General features: G+C 55.9%; 1 protein-coding gene across 1 annotated transcript in view; it reads left to right on the top strand.

The window, feature by feature from the left end:
* KSR2 (kinase suppressor of ras 2) overlaps nucleotides 1–14893 on the top strand; it is a gene marked incomplete at its 5' end in the record, with an annotated part of 65911 nt that overhangs the window by 46385 nt on the left and 4633 nt on the right. Inside the window, 3 exons of the mRNA XM_009995686.1 lie at nucleotides 4008–4104; nucleotides 9326–9459; nucleotides 9585–9617. Of these exons, the coding sequence (XP_009993988.1) occupies nucleotides 4008–4104; nucleotides 9326–9459; nucleotides 9585–9617 (264 nt within the window). The remainder of the gene's footprint in view (nucleotides 1–4007; nucleotides 4105–9325; nucleotides 9460–9584; nucleotides 9618–14893) is intronic.

Raw genomic sequence — 14893 nt, 5'->3', positions numbered from 1 at the left:
TAGGGAAACAGCTTGAAAACTTCCCAAAGAGCTCAGGCAGGTGCTGGTCTCCTTCCTCCCCTCCCTGCCACGGCTTGTCTGGCTCAAATAAAACCCACCAAGTCCCAGCTCAGCAGCAGCTCCACTTGCTGTGGTGGTATCTTTCAAGTCCCCAAAGATTCCCTCTTTTCAATGAAATCCTCCTCATCAGGAAACTGATGGAGAGTGTGGAGGCATCTGAGCAGCCCCTCCTTTGCTCTGCCTTTCCTCAAGCACAGCTCCAACCTGCTGGCAGAGGTATTTTTATATTAAAGTACTTCTTATTAATTCCCACTCTCTCTCTCTGTGTCTCCCCTGGGTGGAGAGTGCTGGCTATCACCATGGCATCTGAGCTGGTTCCCCATAAATCAATATATGAGCAAGTAATGAGCTTCCTGGGGTCTGGCATTTATCACTTTGGGGTGTTTAAATGAGCCTGTTAAATTTAATGGGCATTTGTGTGGATGGTTGGGGAAGAAAAGCACAAAACACTGGTGGGGAAGAGCATCCCAACCCGGGTGCTGTGGCCTCAGCTCTGAATTTCTTCCTGCTCCTGAGCAGGAGCCAGGCTGAGGTCTTCAACCTCACAGAGCTTGTGGCTATCAAGGTAGAAATGGTGGCCATCAACGTAGAGGATGGTGGCCACCAGGGTAGAGGGGATGGCCATCAGGGTAGGGGGTGATGGCCATTCCTGTAGAGGGTGATGGACCTCAACGTAGAGATGGTTGCCATCAAAACTGAGGTTGCAGGAGGGGGGGGGGGAGAAAAAAACCCCAGTGGGTGAGGGATGGATGAAGCTGTTTTCACCTGGAATGGCAAAAAATATCAAGAGGCTCCAGCTCTTCCTCACTCATCCCTCCTAAATTGTTCCTCTGTTGGCTTGGCTCCCATTGCTGATGTCTTCAGCCCACGCTGGTGACACGCAGTGTTTATCAAGCAATTTGGGATTTGGCTTGCTTGGCTGAACACTTCAAAACCTCATTTTGAATAAGAGACTTGCATCTGCAGGATGGGGCTACGGGGCTGGGGCTGCCAGCTCAGGTTGTGCTGTGGGGTTGAGAGGAGCTCCTGGGTGCTGGGAGCTCCTGGAAGGACCTTTCCCCTCTCCCCAGAGCTGCCCATCCAGGCTGTCCCTGCTGTCCCCTCGGCACTGAGTGAGGCTTGGTCCCAACACGTGTCCCCCCAAGCTGCCTGCTCTGCTGCTGGGTGGGATTGGAGAGGTTTTAGGCAGAGAAGACAACTGGTTGTTTACCAAAAATGTGCTTCAGTGGTGAAGGAGCTGCCTGAAGACACAAAATCATCTGCCTTTTGTTTGTGGTGTCAAGCGTGGGCGGGTTCTGGCCTCGTGATCTGCAGCTGCCTGCTCTGCTGCTGGGTGGGATTGGAGAGGTTTTAGGCAGAGAAGACAACTGGTTGTTTACCAAAAATGTGCTTCAGTGGTGAAGGAGCTGCCTGAAGACACAAAATCATCTGCCTTTTGTTTGTGGTGTCAAGCGTGGGCGGGTTCTGGCCTCGTGATCTGCAGGTGCCTCGATGCCACCCTGATGGTGATGATGATGATGAAGAACGTGCCCTGGGAGCTTGGGCTTTGTCCCTGCTGCTCCTGCCCCAACTGGGAGCGATTGACGACGGGGCGAGGAACGAGGAGGAGCGGAGCTATTGAAGCTCCACCGTGAAAAGGTTGCCCAGGTGGTGGTTGAATGGGCTCAGGTGCTGCATAATAGGTATCAACCAGGCTTTATCTCTGCTCTGGCAGCTCCTTCTCCAGCAAGAAAACTCCCACAAAGAGCGGGGCGGTGGTTGAATTCATGTCGAGGAGGCGACGCGGGAGGAGAAAAGCACCTGGTTGCCTGGGGGGGGCTGTGCCAAGGTCTGAGGAGCAGTGGTGGGATGTCCTGTGCCCACTGGTGTCAGCACTGGGTGGGGGGAACACCAGCCTGGGGCTGAGAGGTGGTCGCTGTCCTCATGCTGGGGGCTCCTCTTTGCATGACGTGGTGAGATGGGAGTCTCAGCAGGTGAGACCTGCAAGCCCCCTCCTGGGGTCACCACAGCTTGGATGGGCAGAAACTGGAGGCTTTGTTTCTAAACAACCCCTTTTCTTCTTTCTCCGGGGGAAACCAGCTGATCTGGCCCCACTTTAGGGCTGAAATCAAACCCTATTGGTTCCATTTGCGATGTCGATTTGTGAGGGAGGCAGAGAAGGAGCAGCTTTCTGGGTTGTTCTCCTCTGAGGGAACCCAATTGTTTGGTGGGACCGGGAATCTCAGTGCCCAGGCAGGTCAAGGGAGGTGGCAGGAACCCTGTTGTGTCACAGAGGTTGGTCTGTCGTGATTTTGCAGGAACCCCAGGGTGGTCTTAGCCAGCTGGAGCATGTGGATCCTCATTTTCAGCCCAACCTGGGTTTCTCTGTGGCTGCAGCCAAGCTCCTGTAGATCTGAAGCAGCTGGTTTAGGTGTCAGTGGGTGCCTGGGGTCTGCAGCCTGGCTGGTGGGCCCAGGGATGTGCTGGGAGCAATGACAAGTGTCACCAAGGAGGCAGTTGCACGGGTATGGAGATGCCCTCAACTCCCTGACAGGTCTTCCTTGCTGGTGTCCAACACAACCTGCTACAAGGTCCTCTGAAGATTGCTGCTGGCTTCCCAAAACCCATGAGATATGGGACCAGCCCTATTCCTGCTTGACCATGTTGTGCTTTCTGCCCGTGGAGCTCTTGGCTTGGGAGCTGGAGGGTCCATGAACTTCTGAAGAAGGTTAAGTCCCACCAAGGGCATCCCTGTCCCAACCACCTGAATCCCTGGAAGAGCTGCTAAGGTCTCAGCCTTCCCCAACGTTCTGGAGAGGAGCCTCTACCATCCCTGCTCTGGGGGGGCTCGTTGCCCATGGGGACCTTGTTGGTGCTGAGGTGGTGGCCTTGGCCATGTGGTAATGATGGGTTTGAACCTCTCCCTACCTGGGTGGTACCCAGGGAAGCACAGGGCACCTGGGGGTGATGCTCCTCAGGAGGCAGCTCAGGCTGATTATTCCCACCACAAAAACAACCCAAAAAGACCAAAACAGGGGACCAAGCCTGTCCCTGCTGCCTCCTCTGGGGCTGGAGGAGAGGGAGGAAACCACGAAGCTGCAGGGAGGGGAGAGCAGAGGAATTCAAGCCTGGAACTTGGAATTCCTGAAGTAGCAGAGGATGCAAGGACCAGCTGTGCTCACCGAGGGCTCTTTAACCCCTGTGTGTGTCAGGCCCTTCCTTTCCCAGGCCCAGCTTTCCAGCCCCATCTTTCTAAACCTGCCTTTGATGAGCGTGGGTGGACACAGAGAAGCAAAAAAGCCCTTTCTTTTGGGTGGGAGGGAGTCGAGGCAGCAGCCACCCACGTTCTCCAGGATGATATTCAAATGTCAATATATTTTTAATTGGTTTATATCTCTCTCTCTCTTCCCCCCATCCCCTCCTCCCCTTTCCAGCTGCCTTTGGTAATTGAGGCTCTGTAAATAGATTTTACTGTAATTGGTACGAGAAGGAAAATTGGAGGACATTGTACAGTGAGTTGGGTTGGGATTCTTTTTTGTTCTGGGGGGGTTTTTTTGTCCCCCCCCCCTCCCTGCCTTTCCTCTTTTGACTCATGTTCCATCTGTGGGTATTGTCTCCTCTGAGGGAAGAGGAGGGGACCAGTGGCCCAAAAAGCCTGAAGCCAGAGGAGCAGGTGGTTCTCTCATGCTTGGGATGTGGGGAAGGAGCCAGGAATCAGCCCAGGTTCCCCCACTCCTGGGGCTCAACACCCATGACGGTGGCCCCAGTCCAACCCAGTGCCAAACTGGGGAGAGCCCCCCGGTGTCCTTGCTGAACGTCCAACTCGCCTTGGGATGTAAGCAAAGCTCTTGTGGTTATTTATAGTTCCCTGCTGCAGCTGCTGCCTCTGGAGTTTGTGGGGGGGGGTTTCTGGGGGGTGGTGGGTTGGGAAGTGTGGGTTTATCTTCTCCCTTTTCCTGTTCTTCCAGCCTCTGTAAGGGTCGGACTCTCTACTCGGTGGTGAGAGACGCCAAGATCGTCCTGGACGTCAACAAGACGAGGCAGATAGCCCAGGAAATCGTGAAGGTAAGGGCTGGAGGGAGGGCAGCTCAGCACCAAGGAGGGGCCAGATCCTGCCAAGAGCCTAGCTGAGCTGCTCTGGGAAGTGGGAATGGAGAAGCCAAAGGGATCTGGGCAGGATCACACCTTTAATAACTGGGTTTTCCGGACCTTTCTCAGCCACACTGGGCTGAGCTGAGGTGGCACCAAGGCTGCCTGGGAGCTTGGGGCTCATCCTGGCCACAGCTCCTCTTCCCTCTGGGAATTGCCCCCCTTGGGTCCACTTGTGGTGACAGGACAAGGGGCCATGGGCACAAGCTGGAGCACAGGAGGGTCAAGTTAAACACGAGGAACAACTTCTGGACCCTGAGGGTCCCAGAGCCCTGGGCCAGGCTGCCCAGGGAGGCTGTGGAGTCTCCATCCCTGGAGACATTCCCAACCCACCTGGATGTGGGACCTGCTGGAGGTGACCCTGCTCTAGCAGGGGGGTTGGACTAGGTGATTTTCAGAGGTCCCTTCCAACTCTGGTGACTCCGTTGCTCTAAGTGCAGGGGTTTAAGTTCAGCTTTGCTTCTGTGAGCAAGTTCCTGGTTGGATGTTCCTCTCCTCTTGGAAAAAACCTGAGGTTGGTCTGATGTTTCCAGATGCCTGTAGTGAAAGCAACCCCCAGCCAAGGCACCTGGAGGAGTCAGTGCTGTGGTGCTCATGGCAGGAGGCAGAGCAGACATCCTTTTTCCAGAGCTAAAACCCCCTTTTCATTTCCCAGGGGTGATCCCAAGTGCATCTTCAGCACTTCAGACACGATGGTATCAATAGATGCTGGGGAGGGTCCTCAGGAGGTCGGGTCAAGTGGCTGGGAAGTTGGCTCCTGAGCCATTCCAAGCTGCAGGGGCTTGTTTTCCCAAGAGGTGTTGAGCCACCTGCAGGGTTCTTCTGTGATTCCCAATGTGTGGAACACCCAAGGACACCAGAAGTACTTGGCACGTGTCCTGTGCCACTGGCCCTGTGTCCTGACCAAGGTCAGCCAGCACCTCCAGCCCCAGCAAGCCCAAATCACCTGAGGGTGATCTCATCTTCAATGTGTTTATCCTGGGAGGAGGGAGGAAAACCAACCCAAACCAAAATGAAGCTTTTCTGGCAGATCTTAAACCCCTTCAAATCCGTGTTAGAAACCAGAACATGCTCAGCAATGAACCCCAAGTGGTGCTGCTGCCCCGTGTTCCTCCTGTCCCTGCTATTGCCTCTTTTCTGCTTCTTTACACCCAGATTTAGCAAAGTTCATGCTCTTTTTAAGGGGAATTCCTTCAATTCCCCCCTCCCCTAAACCTCTGGGGCAGCAGCTGAACTGCTCTGCTGAGCCACCTGGCAAGGGGCATCTTGGAGAGGAGAAGTTCTGACCTGACCTGGGGGTATCTGAGCCACCCAGGGGCCTTTCTGCTTCATTTCTAATCTTGATCCCTATTTTCCACCTTTTCAGGATGGGTTTTTTTCCCACCAAGTGAAGGTCTGAGCCCTCACAGAGTTTGCCTCATGTTTGTTCCCCTGGCTACAAACACACCTGTGCTCAGGGTTTCCACCTCCCAGATGTTCCCAGTGGGAGGGAAGGTCTCAGCTCAGCCTCTTCCCTCTGTGGGTTGTGTTGCTCCAGGTGGGGGGTTGAGGACAAGGTTTAGAGACTGTTGTCACCTCAACTCTGCTCTGCTGAGACCCCCTGCAGGGCTGGGGACAGTGCTGGGGTCCCCAACACAGGAAGGACATGGAGCTGTTGGAGCAAGTCCAGAGGAGGCCACAGAGATGCTGGAAGGGCTGGAGCAGCTCTGGAGCCAGGCTGGGAGAGTTGGGGTGTTCAGCCTGGAGAAGAGAAGGCTCCAGGGAGACCTTAGAGCAGCTTCCAGTGCCTGAAGGGGCTCCAGGAAAGCTGGGGAGGGGCTTGGGACAAGGGCAGGGAGGGGTGGGATGAGGGGAATGGATTAAAGCTGGAAGAGGGAGATTTGGGTTGGACATGAGGAGGAAATTCTTTGCTGTGAGGGTGGTGAGAGCCTGGCCCAGGTTGCCCAGGGAAGCTGTGGCTGCCCCATCCCTGGCAGTGTTGAAGGGCAGGTTGGATGGGGCTTGGAGCAACCTGGGCTGGTGGGAGGTGTCCCTGCCCATGCAGGGGGGTTGGAACTAGATGATCTTTCAGGTCCCTTCCAAACCAAACCATCCTATGATGATTCAATAAGAGCAGTTTCTCTGCCTTCCCACCTCTCCACATCCCACCAGCAGATGTTCAGGGTGCTTTGCTGGACTTGCAGTTGGTTGGAGTGGAGAAGTGAAGGAAAACCCCAACCTCTTGGGTTGGTTGGGCTTGGGGCAGCATCACCCAGAGGAGCAGGAGACAGGACCACAGGAGAGGCTTCAGCTCTGCTCCCTGCCCACAGCAATGGTTTGAATTGATCATTTGAGCCCCCAGGAGTGCCAGCAGAGCTGCTGAGCCCCTTGGATCAGTGGATGCAGGAAGCTCCTTGGGCCATGAGCCTCTGGAGGCCAAAGGGGCTTCCACAGCATCACCAAGGCTGGAAAAGACCTTGAAGATCATCAAGTCCAGCTTCTGACCAACACCCCCACGTCTCCAGACCGTGGCACTAAGTGCCTCATCCAGCCTTTCCTTGGACACCTCCAGGGATGGTGACTCCACCACTTCCCTGGGAAGTCCATCCCAGTGTCTGATCCCCCTCTGGGTGAGGAAGAGGGGACCTGGAGCCAGCAGAGGGAGCTGGCTCTTTGCTCTCACGCCGGGCAGCCCAGCAAAGTGAGGAGGGACCAGACCAGGGAGGTTTTTTTTCCCTGATCATCCCAAGGGTGAAGGCAACGGGGCTGGATTTGTGTGATACCCCAGGGAACGAGGTGAGGGATTCAGGTTTAGCTGGAGAAACCCCTTCAGCAAAGGCTTGGATGTGGTTGGGGATTCCCTGGGAGATGAGGTCCCAGCCATGTGGGCATGTGGGGAAGGTCCCTGCTCCCAGTTCCCTTCAATCCCTGCTGCTGGGATGGGGCTGTGGAGCATCCCCCCTATGCTGGGACTCATCCTGCCCTGCACTGCCCCTTGCAGGAGGAGCAGGTTCATAGCGCTGGGATGCAGAACCCTGGGGCTCTGTCAAGGTGACACTTTGGAGCAGATTTGAAAACCTCATCATTATTTCATGTGCTGGGACCTGGAGATCCCTAATTAATCACAGACTCATAGAGTGGTTTGGGTTAGAAAAGGACCTTAAAGATCATCCAGTCCCACCCCCCTGCATGGGCAGGGACACCTCCCACCAGCCCAGGTTGCTCCAAGCCCCATCCAACCTGCCCTTCAACACTGCCAGGGATGGGGCAGCCACAGCTTCCCTGGGCAACCTGGGCCAGGGTCTCACCACCCTCACAGCAAAGAATTTTCTCCTCATGTCCAACCTCAGTCTCCCTCTTCCAGTTTTAATCCCTTCCCCCTTGTCCTCTCCCTCCCTGCCCTTGTCCCAAGTCCCTCCCCAGCTTTCCTGGAGCCCCTTCAGGCACTGGAAGCTGCTCTAAGGTCTCCCTGGAGCCTTCTCTTCTCCAGGCTGAACACCCCAACTCTCCCAGCCTGGCTCCAGAGCTGCTCCAGCCCTCCCAGCATCTCCAGGGCCTCCTCTGGCCTCTCTCCAACAGCTCCATGTCCTTCCTGTGTTGGGGACCCCAGCCCTGGCCCCAGCCCTGCAGGGGGTCTCAGCAGAGCAGAGGGGACAATCCCCTCCCTGGCCCTGCTGGTCCCACTGCTGGGGACGCAGGTCCAGACATCCAGCTGCAGCTCCATCATCTCAGGGTCTGCTGCAGCTCCAAATCCTCCCCTTCCTCCATTATCCCTGAGCAGAAGCTCTTTGGGATGTGAGCACTGAGGGATACAGATGAACCCCCAGAACCTGCTGTGTTGGGGTGGCTGCTGTCCCTGCCTGTCCCCAGCCTTTCCCACTGCCCCTGGAGCAGAGCAGAGCCCTGTGGGGCTGCCAAGCCCTTGGTACCTTCAGGATTATTTCCTCATGTCTTGGCCTTCTGCATTTGAGGATTTGGTTGGATGTGGCTCTAAGCAACTTCATCTAGTGGGAGGTGTCCCTGCCCATGCAGGGAGGTTGGATCTGGATGATCTTTAAGGTCCCTTCCAACCCACTCCAATCTATGATTCTCAGATACGTGGGGTTTGCAGGTGACTTTCCCAATTTCCCCAGTTCATTTCTGAATTCAGAGCATCCCTCCCAGCTGCAAACTTAAAAAACACTCCCTGCCTGATGGAACAACCACCCACGGAAGGATCAGACCTAGGATGAGCCCCCCTTGGAGACCCAGTTCACAAACAGCGACGCCCAACTGACATTTGCACTTCAGCAACACTTTGCTGACCCTTCTACCTTGGATCCCTGAGCACTTTCCTCCAGACCGAGTTTTTCCTGGTCTGCTTATGAGAATGACAAGTGGGGCAGCACGGAAAGCCCTGCTGATGGCAGGATAAATAGCTTTGCTTGCCCTCCCTGGAGCTGGTTGCCCCGTTGAGTTGAACATTGGCCACATGGAGCTGCCGACCGTCTGCTCCACCTGCTGCTGCTGGAGGAGCCCAATGCAGGAGAGTTTGGAATTCCCATCCATGGCCTTTTTTTTTTCTTTAACATCATTAGCAATCATTTTAATTAACCACCAAGTCATTTTTGTCCCAGGGGAAAAGAATGAAGGCAGGACTCCTGCGAGGAGCTTGTTTCCAGCCTGGTGGTGTTGGTGTGTTGCATAGGAAGCACTAATGGCTCAGCCAGGGCCTTGATGATGGAGAGCTCTGACTTATTACCCTTCTGCTCCCAGCCCCAAAAGAGAACAGAGGGGAAAACATCATCATCATCACCATCAATTTCTCAGCAGAGGATTTCAGGAAACGACCTGCCAGTTTGCTCGGCTGCTAATTTTTCTCGCGCAATCAATGAATCAGGAAGATGAGTGGGAGCCATCACAGCTGGGATGCCCACCCCATGAGCCCATCACCCTCCAGCAGCACCACCCAGTGCCTGTCCCAAGCCAGCAAACCCCCCTCTTGGACCCTTTCTGCAGGGACACGTTGGGGACACGTGGCCTTCAGCCGTAGCTCGGTAGCGCGGACGTGCCGCCGTGGCTCAGGGATGTTCTCCTCACCTTGGCACTCGTGGGGCTGTCCCTGCCCTGGCTGTTTGTGCCACCTGAGGGGGTCTTTTTCTCTCTCTTCTCTCCCTAGGGAATGGGCTACCTGCACGCCAAGGGGATCCTTCACAAGGACCTGAAGTCAAAAAACGTTTTCTACGACAACGGGAAGGTGGTGATCACTGACTTCGGCCTCTTCAGCATCTCGGGGGTTCTCCAAGCAGGCAGGTAGGACATGGACCTACTGCCACTCCTTCCCCACGCCCTAAAGCTCCCCTTTCAGCTGGGAAGATGGGGAGGGAGCCCAAAAAAACCCCTCTGCAAGTGCCTTTCTGGATCTGCAGCCTCCATAGGCGTGAGGACAAGGTGCCTTTGAGTGCCCTGGGGCAACCCAAAGGGATCTCTCACCACCTCACCTCCTGGGATTTTGCTTTGGAGGAGGTTTGCTCTGGGAAAAGAGCTCCTGCAGAACCTCCCCCCAGCCCAGTGTTGGTGTTGGGTTTGTGGTGTGAAGCCCCAGAGGGATGGATGGTGAGAGCCAGGCTGGGGGTTCTGCAGGGAGGTGGGTCTGGGGTTCAGCACCTGCTGGTGGAAACAAACTGCTCTGTCCTCGGGTGCAGGAGCTGCAGCTTCAGAACCAGAGCATCATTTTGGGTGGGAAAAACACCTTGTTGGTTGGAAGAGCTTGGAAGAGTTTGATTGGATTTCATGGATCTGATCCACTTGGTGTTTAATGGCAGAGTTTAGGCAGGTTTAGCTCCAGGCTGGTGGGAAGGGGTGTGGGGCTCCAACACTTTGCTTCAGAGAGGCAGGACCTGGCCCTGGGCAGGGGCTCTTGGACCCAACCTCTTCCCATGGGATATATCATTTCCATGGCCAAACCACCTTGCAGCCAGCCAGGAGATGCTCCTCAGGTCAGTAAAACCAACTGATTCCTTGGCCTTTCCCTAACACCACCTAATTCCCCAGCATCTGCTTCATCTCCAGCCTCTGGCTGGATGTGCCACCAGCACAGCAGCCTGGGCTGAGTGGGGCTGTCCCTCTGGTTGTCCCCTGGCCATTCCAGTGACCTTTTGGGTGCTGCAGGCATCTGGCCATGGTGTCTGCACCAAGCCAGGGCACAGAGCAGGTCACAGGGAAAACAAGAGCCAAGCTTGGGACATTTGAAGTGTTGTGACATTTTGGGGTCTCTTTGGGTTTGGAATCAAGCCCGTTTAGTGAATGTTCCTTATTAAATGCTGGTGGTTGTTTTGGGTTTTTTTCCCCCCCCTCACAGTGTTTTGGGAGGTTTTCCAGCTGTAGGAACAACAGGGCAAAGAGTTTCAGGAGCTGTGGAAAGGAAGAAAAGCAAAGCTGGGGGGATGGGAAGGAAACCCAACCCTTTGTGCCAGAAGCAGCACAAGCCAAGAGCTGGGTTATCAGTGCCAGCAGCTTGGGCAGGTTTCCTCCAGCAGCCCAGTACCCACAGGTCAAGGGAGGGGGGTCTCCCCCTCTACTCAGCTCTCGTGAGACCCCACCTGGAGAGCTGTGTCCAGCTCTGGAGCCCCCAACACCAGAAGGACATGGAGCTGTTGGAGAGAGGCCAGAGGAGGCCCCAGAGATGCTGGGAGGGCTGGAGCAGCTCTGGAGCCAGGCTGGGAGAGTTGGGGTGTTGAGCCTGGAGAAGAGAAGGCTCCAGGGAGCCCTTAGAGCAGCTTCCAGTGCCTGAAGGGGCTCCAGGAAAGCTGGGTGGCGGCCCAGGTTGCCCAGGGAAGCTGTGGCTGCCCCATCCCTGGCAGTGTTGAAAGGCAGGTTGGATGGGGCTTGGAGCAGCCTGGGCTGGTGGGAGGGGTCCCTGCCCATGCAGGGGGTGGATCTAGATGATCTTGAAGGGCCTTTCCCACTCAAAGCAGTCTGTGATTCCATGATGCTGCTCCTTCCATCTCCATCCCCCCACGTGATGGTGTTTGTCACTGGAGAGCTTGTCCTGACCAATCAGCCCTTTCAGGCAAAGATATTCAGGAGATGAAACGTCCCTTGGAAACGACACGTTTCATGTCTAGTTCCTGTGTGAAGAGGCCAAAGGATTAGAGCTGATGGAGCTTCTCTCCATCCCATGCCTCTCCTGGTGAGCTGGGCAGCCAACATTTCCATTCTGCATCTGGTTTTAGCAGAAACTCAGCCAAAAGCTGAGGAAGCCCAAAAAATCCATCCTCACGTCTGTAAGGACGTGGCTTTCAGCTCTGGTTTAACAGCTGAGCTGAAAGTTGGGGACTTAGGTCCTGCCAGGATGAGGTTGGGGCTCATTCCAGCAGTACTAGGAGGATTTGGGGTAAAAAAATGACCCAATTTTGGCAGGGACCTTTGCTGTGAAGGTCAGAGATGCTCTGGAGATACAATGAGAAATGGGAAACTGGGGAAACGGGGAATTAGATGGGGTGGAACAACCTCTGCTCCAGTTTGGGGTGTCACCTGGGGGGAGTGAAGCCCAGGAGATCGCTCAGGAGGGGAAGGATGGCCAGCAGTGCAAGGTTGGACACAGATGAGCACTGCTTTGCTTGAGGAGTGTAGAAAATGGGGGCATTTCTGCCCTGAGGAACTTTGAGTGTGGCTGCCCTGGGCTGCTGGTGGCACCCATGTCTTCTGCTGCTGGCTTTGAGGAGCCACCCTCACCAGTCACAGGGAGTTCTGAAGCAGGTCTGACCCTGCAGCTCTGATTCTGCAGGTCTGATTCCCCTTCTCAGGGCTGGTTTTTGGTTGGTTCTGGTTTCTCTCAGGTGCAGAAAGCTAAAGCCCAGCTTTGGGTCCTCAGACCTTGCAGGGACAAGAACCTATGGAGAAGGGAGCCAGTTTTTGCAGGTCACATTAAGGGTGGTGACTTCTCTTTGGATGTGAATGAGAACTACAAACTGGCCTGTTTCCACTTGGGTTAAAAAAAAAAAGAGAGAGATGGCTTTAAAATCCTCCTCATCCACCTCAAGCAGGCTCATCTTCAGGTCATGAATGTGTCCAGTACCAGGAGATCAGTGTCCATCTGTGCCTGGTGCTGCTGGAAAATGAGGTGGCCCTGGGAACTGAAGTGCTTTGTGCAGAGACTTGGTGTAACCCAGTGTCTCATCTTGGGGCCACCAGGTTGATTTCTCCTCTATTTAAGTGTTGCTGGGCTTGGTGGGGCTGCTCTGTCATTAGGAAGGGGGCAAGGTGGGTCTGGGGGAGACAAGCCTTGGGGTTGGCTTGTCCTTCAGTGGGTTGAGAAGATGCTCAGCTGGTTGTGCCACCTCCTGCCAAGTTGGTGGGGAAGTTGGGGCCAACTTTTGGCATGAAACCTCCAGCTGCTGTGGTTGGGCCACGTTTGGGGTTGTCTTAAGAGCCATAAACCTCCTGTAGCTGCGTGTTTGGGAACTCCTGGGAGCTGTGGGGCTCCCTGAGCACCCCACGGGGAGCCTGGCCACCATTCCTGGAATATCCCAGCACTGGGTGGTTGGAGTGAGCCAAAAACCAAAAGCTGGGGGTGGTGGAGCAGACCTGAGTGCACAGAGGAGACCACAGACACTGGGATGGGTGAGCGAGCTCCTCCACGTCTTCTCTAATTGCCCTGGTGCTTAATGATGGCTTGTAATTAAGAGGAAGTAATTGGAGGGTGGTGAGAGGAGCTAGCTGGGGAGCTGGAAGCTTCTCCCCTGGGCCAAAGTGCTCTCACCTGCAACTCCTGGGGCTGGAGGGGCTTTGTCTTGCTGGAGCCACTGATTGCAGCCCTGGCTCAGACCCAGCAAGGTGAGGAGGAGCCATGGAGACCCTGGAGGCTTCATCATTCCCTGGACCTGCAGTGCCCTTCCCTAGGGAGGGAGTTCCAGGCCCAGGGGTGATGCTGGGTCAGGGAGGAGCTGGACTGGGTCAGTCTGGGATGGTGCTGGTTGGGCCCGTGGAGCTGCAGGGGAAAAGGCAGCTGGGGGGTCAGTGTTTGCAGTGGGACATGTCACCCCTCCTTGGGCTGGATGGAGATGCCCATGCCTGGGTGGTGCCCCCTGGCACCTGGGCTCTGGGATTTTGGCCCCAGCAAGGCCACATCCATCCCTTATCCCAGCCCATCTCCATCCTCAGGAGAGGATCCAAGCAGAGACAGGGAGAAATCCCTTCCCATGAGGGTGGTGGGTTCCTCCTTCTCCAGCCTGATGGGACAGTTTTTTGACACCTCCTCCAAAACTACCCTGTCAACCAAAAGCTGGGGGTGGTGGAGCAGACCTGAGTGCACAGAGGAGACCACAGACACTGGGATGGGTGAGCGAGCTCCTCCACGTCTTCTCTAATTGCCCTGGTGCTTAATGATGGCTTGTAATTAAGAGGAAGTAATTGGAGGGTGGTGAGAGGAGCTAGCTGGGGAGCTGGAAGCTTCTCCCCTGGGCCAAAGTGCTCTCACCTGCAGCTCCTGGGGCTGGAGGGGCTTTGTCTTGCTGGAGCCACTGATTGCAGCCCTGGCTCAGACCCAGCAAGGTGAGGAGGAGCCATGGAGACCCTGGAGGCTTCATCATTCCCTGGACCTGCAGTGCCCTTCCCTAGGGAGGGAGTTCCAGGCCCAGGGGTGATGCTGGGTCAGGGAGGAGCTGGACTGGGTCAGTCTGGGATGGTGCTGGTCGGGCCCGTGGAGCTGCAGGGGAAAAGGCAGCTGGGGGGTCAGTGTTTGCAGTGGGACATGTCACCCCTCCTTGGGCTGGATGGAGATGCCCATGCCTGGGTGGTGCCCCCTGGCACCTGGGCTCTGGGATTTTGGCCCCAGCAAGGCCACATCCATCCCTTATCCCAGCCCATCTCCATCCTCAGGAGAGGATCCAAGCAGAGACAGGGAGAAATCCCTTCCCATGAGGGTGGTGGGTTCCTCCTTCTCCAGCCTGATGGGACAGTTTTTTGACACCTCCTCCAAAACTACCCTGTCAACTTTGGGCTTAGATACAATCGAGCTGCTTCACCTGCCACCAGCACCCTTCTCATGCACCCAGGTGCCTCCTGGAGGGGGGGAAGGATGAGGAATGAACCCCCATCAGCCTCAACTGTTGGCCTGACGTGTTTGCAGGAAGCAGGGGGACCTTGGGGAGGTGGAGGAAGAGGTGGCTGAGGTCAGCTGAGAGGCTGGTGAGGGGGATGGAAGGTGAAGCCCCTGGGATTTAATGTCAGAGTGAAGATGGGCCACCCCATGGTATGGGCTGGGTGACCCTCACCCAGCCAGGCTTGGACAGGAAGGTGGGTGAGAGGGGCTGGTTGGGGACAAACACCTGAAAACGCTGCTTTCCAGGCCTCTAGTTGAGGGTGGGGTTGATCTGAAGAGACCTTTTTGAGGTCCCTCACTCCTGCTCAGACCCCAGCAGAGGTGGCAATGCTGGGGGGGTTTACCCCAGGTCATGCTTTGCCCCCCAATCTTTGGAGGTGTTTGAGGTGCAAGGGGTGCACTGAGACCCACGGCAGCCCCTGCAAACCCAACAGCAGAGCTGCCACGGCCCCTCCCCACCAATCCATGCCCAAACTGTGTCCCCATGCCTGGCAGGGACAGGCACAAATGCCACCAAGCCCACGTTCCTCAGGGAACACCCAACTTTGCCAGGAGAACATAAGGAAAACCAGCCTTCAACGCCCTGGGGAGGGCTGGGGGAGCTGCTGGGGGTGACCTGGTGGTGTCGTGTCCCCCCCCCCC

This window comes from Chaetura pelagica, unplaced genomic scaffold (genome assembly GCF_000747805.2).
Source record: "Chaetura pelagica isolate M959 unplaced genomic scaffold, ChaPel_1.0 scaffold254, whole genome shotgun sequence".
Classification (NCBI taxonomy): Eukaryota; Metazoa; Chordata; class Aves; order Apodiformes; family Apodidae; genus Chaetura; species Chaetura pelagica.
This window is presented reverse-complemented; position numbering and strand designations above follow the sequence as displayed.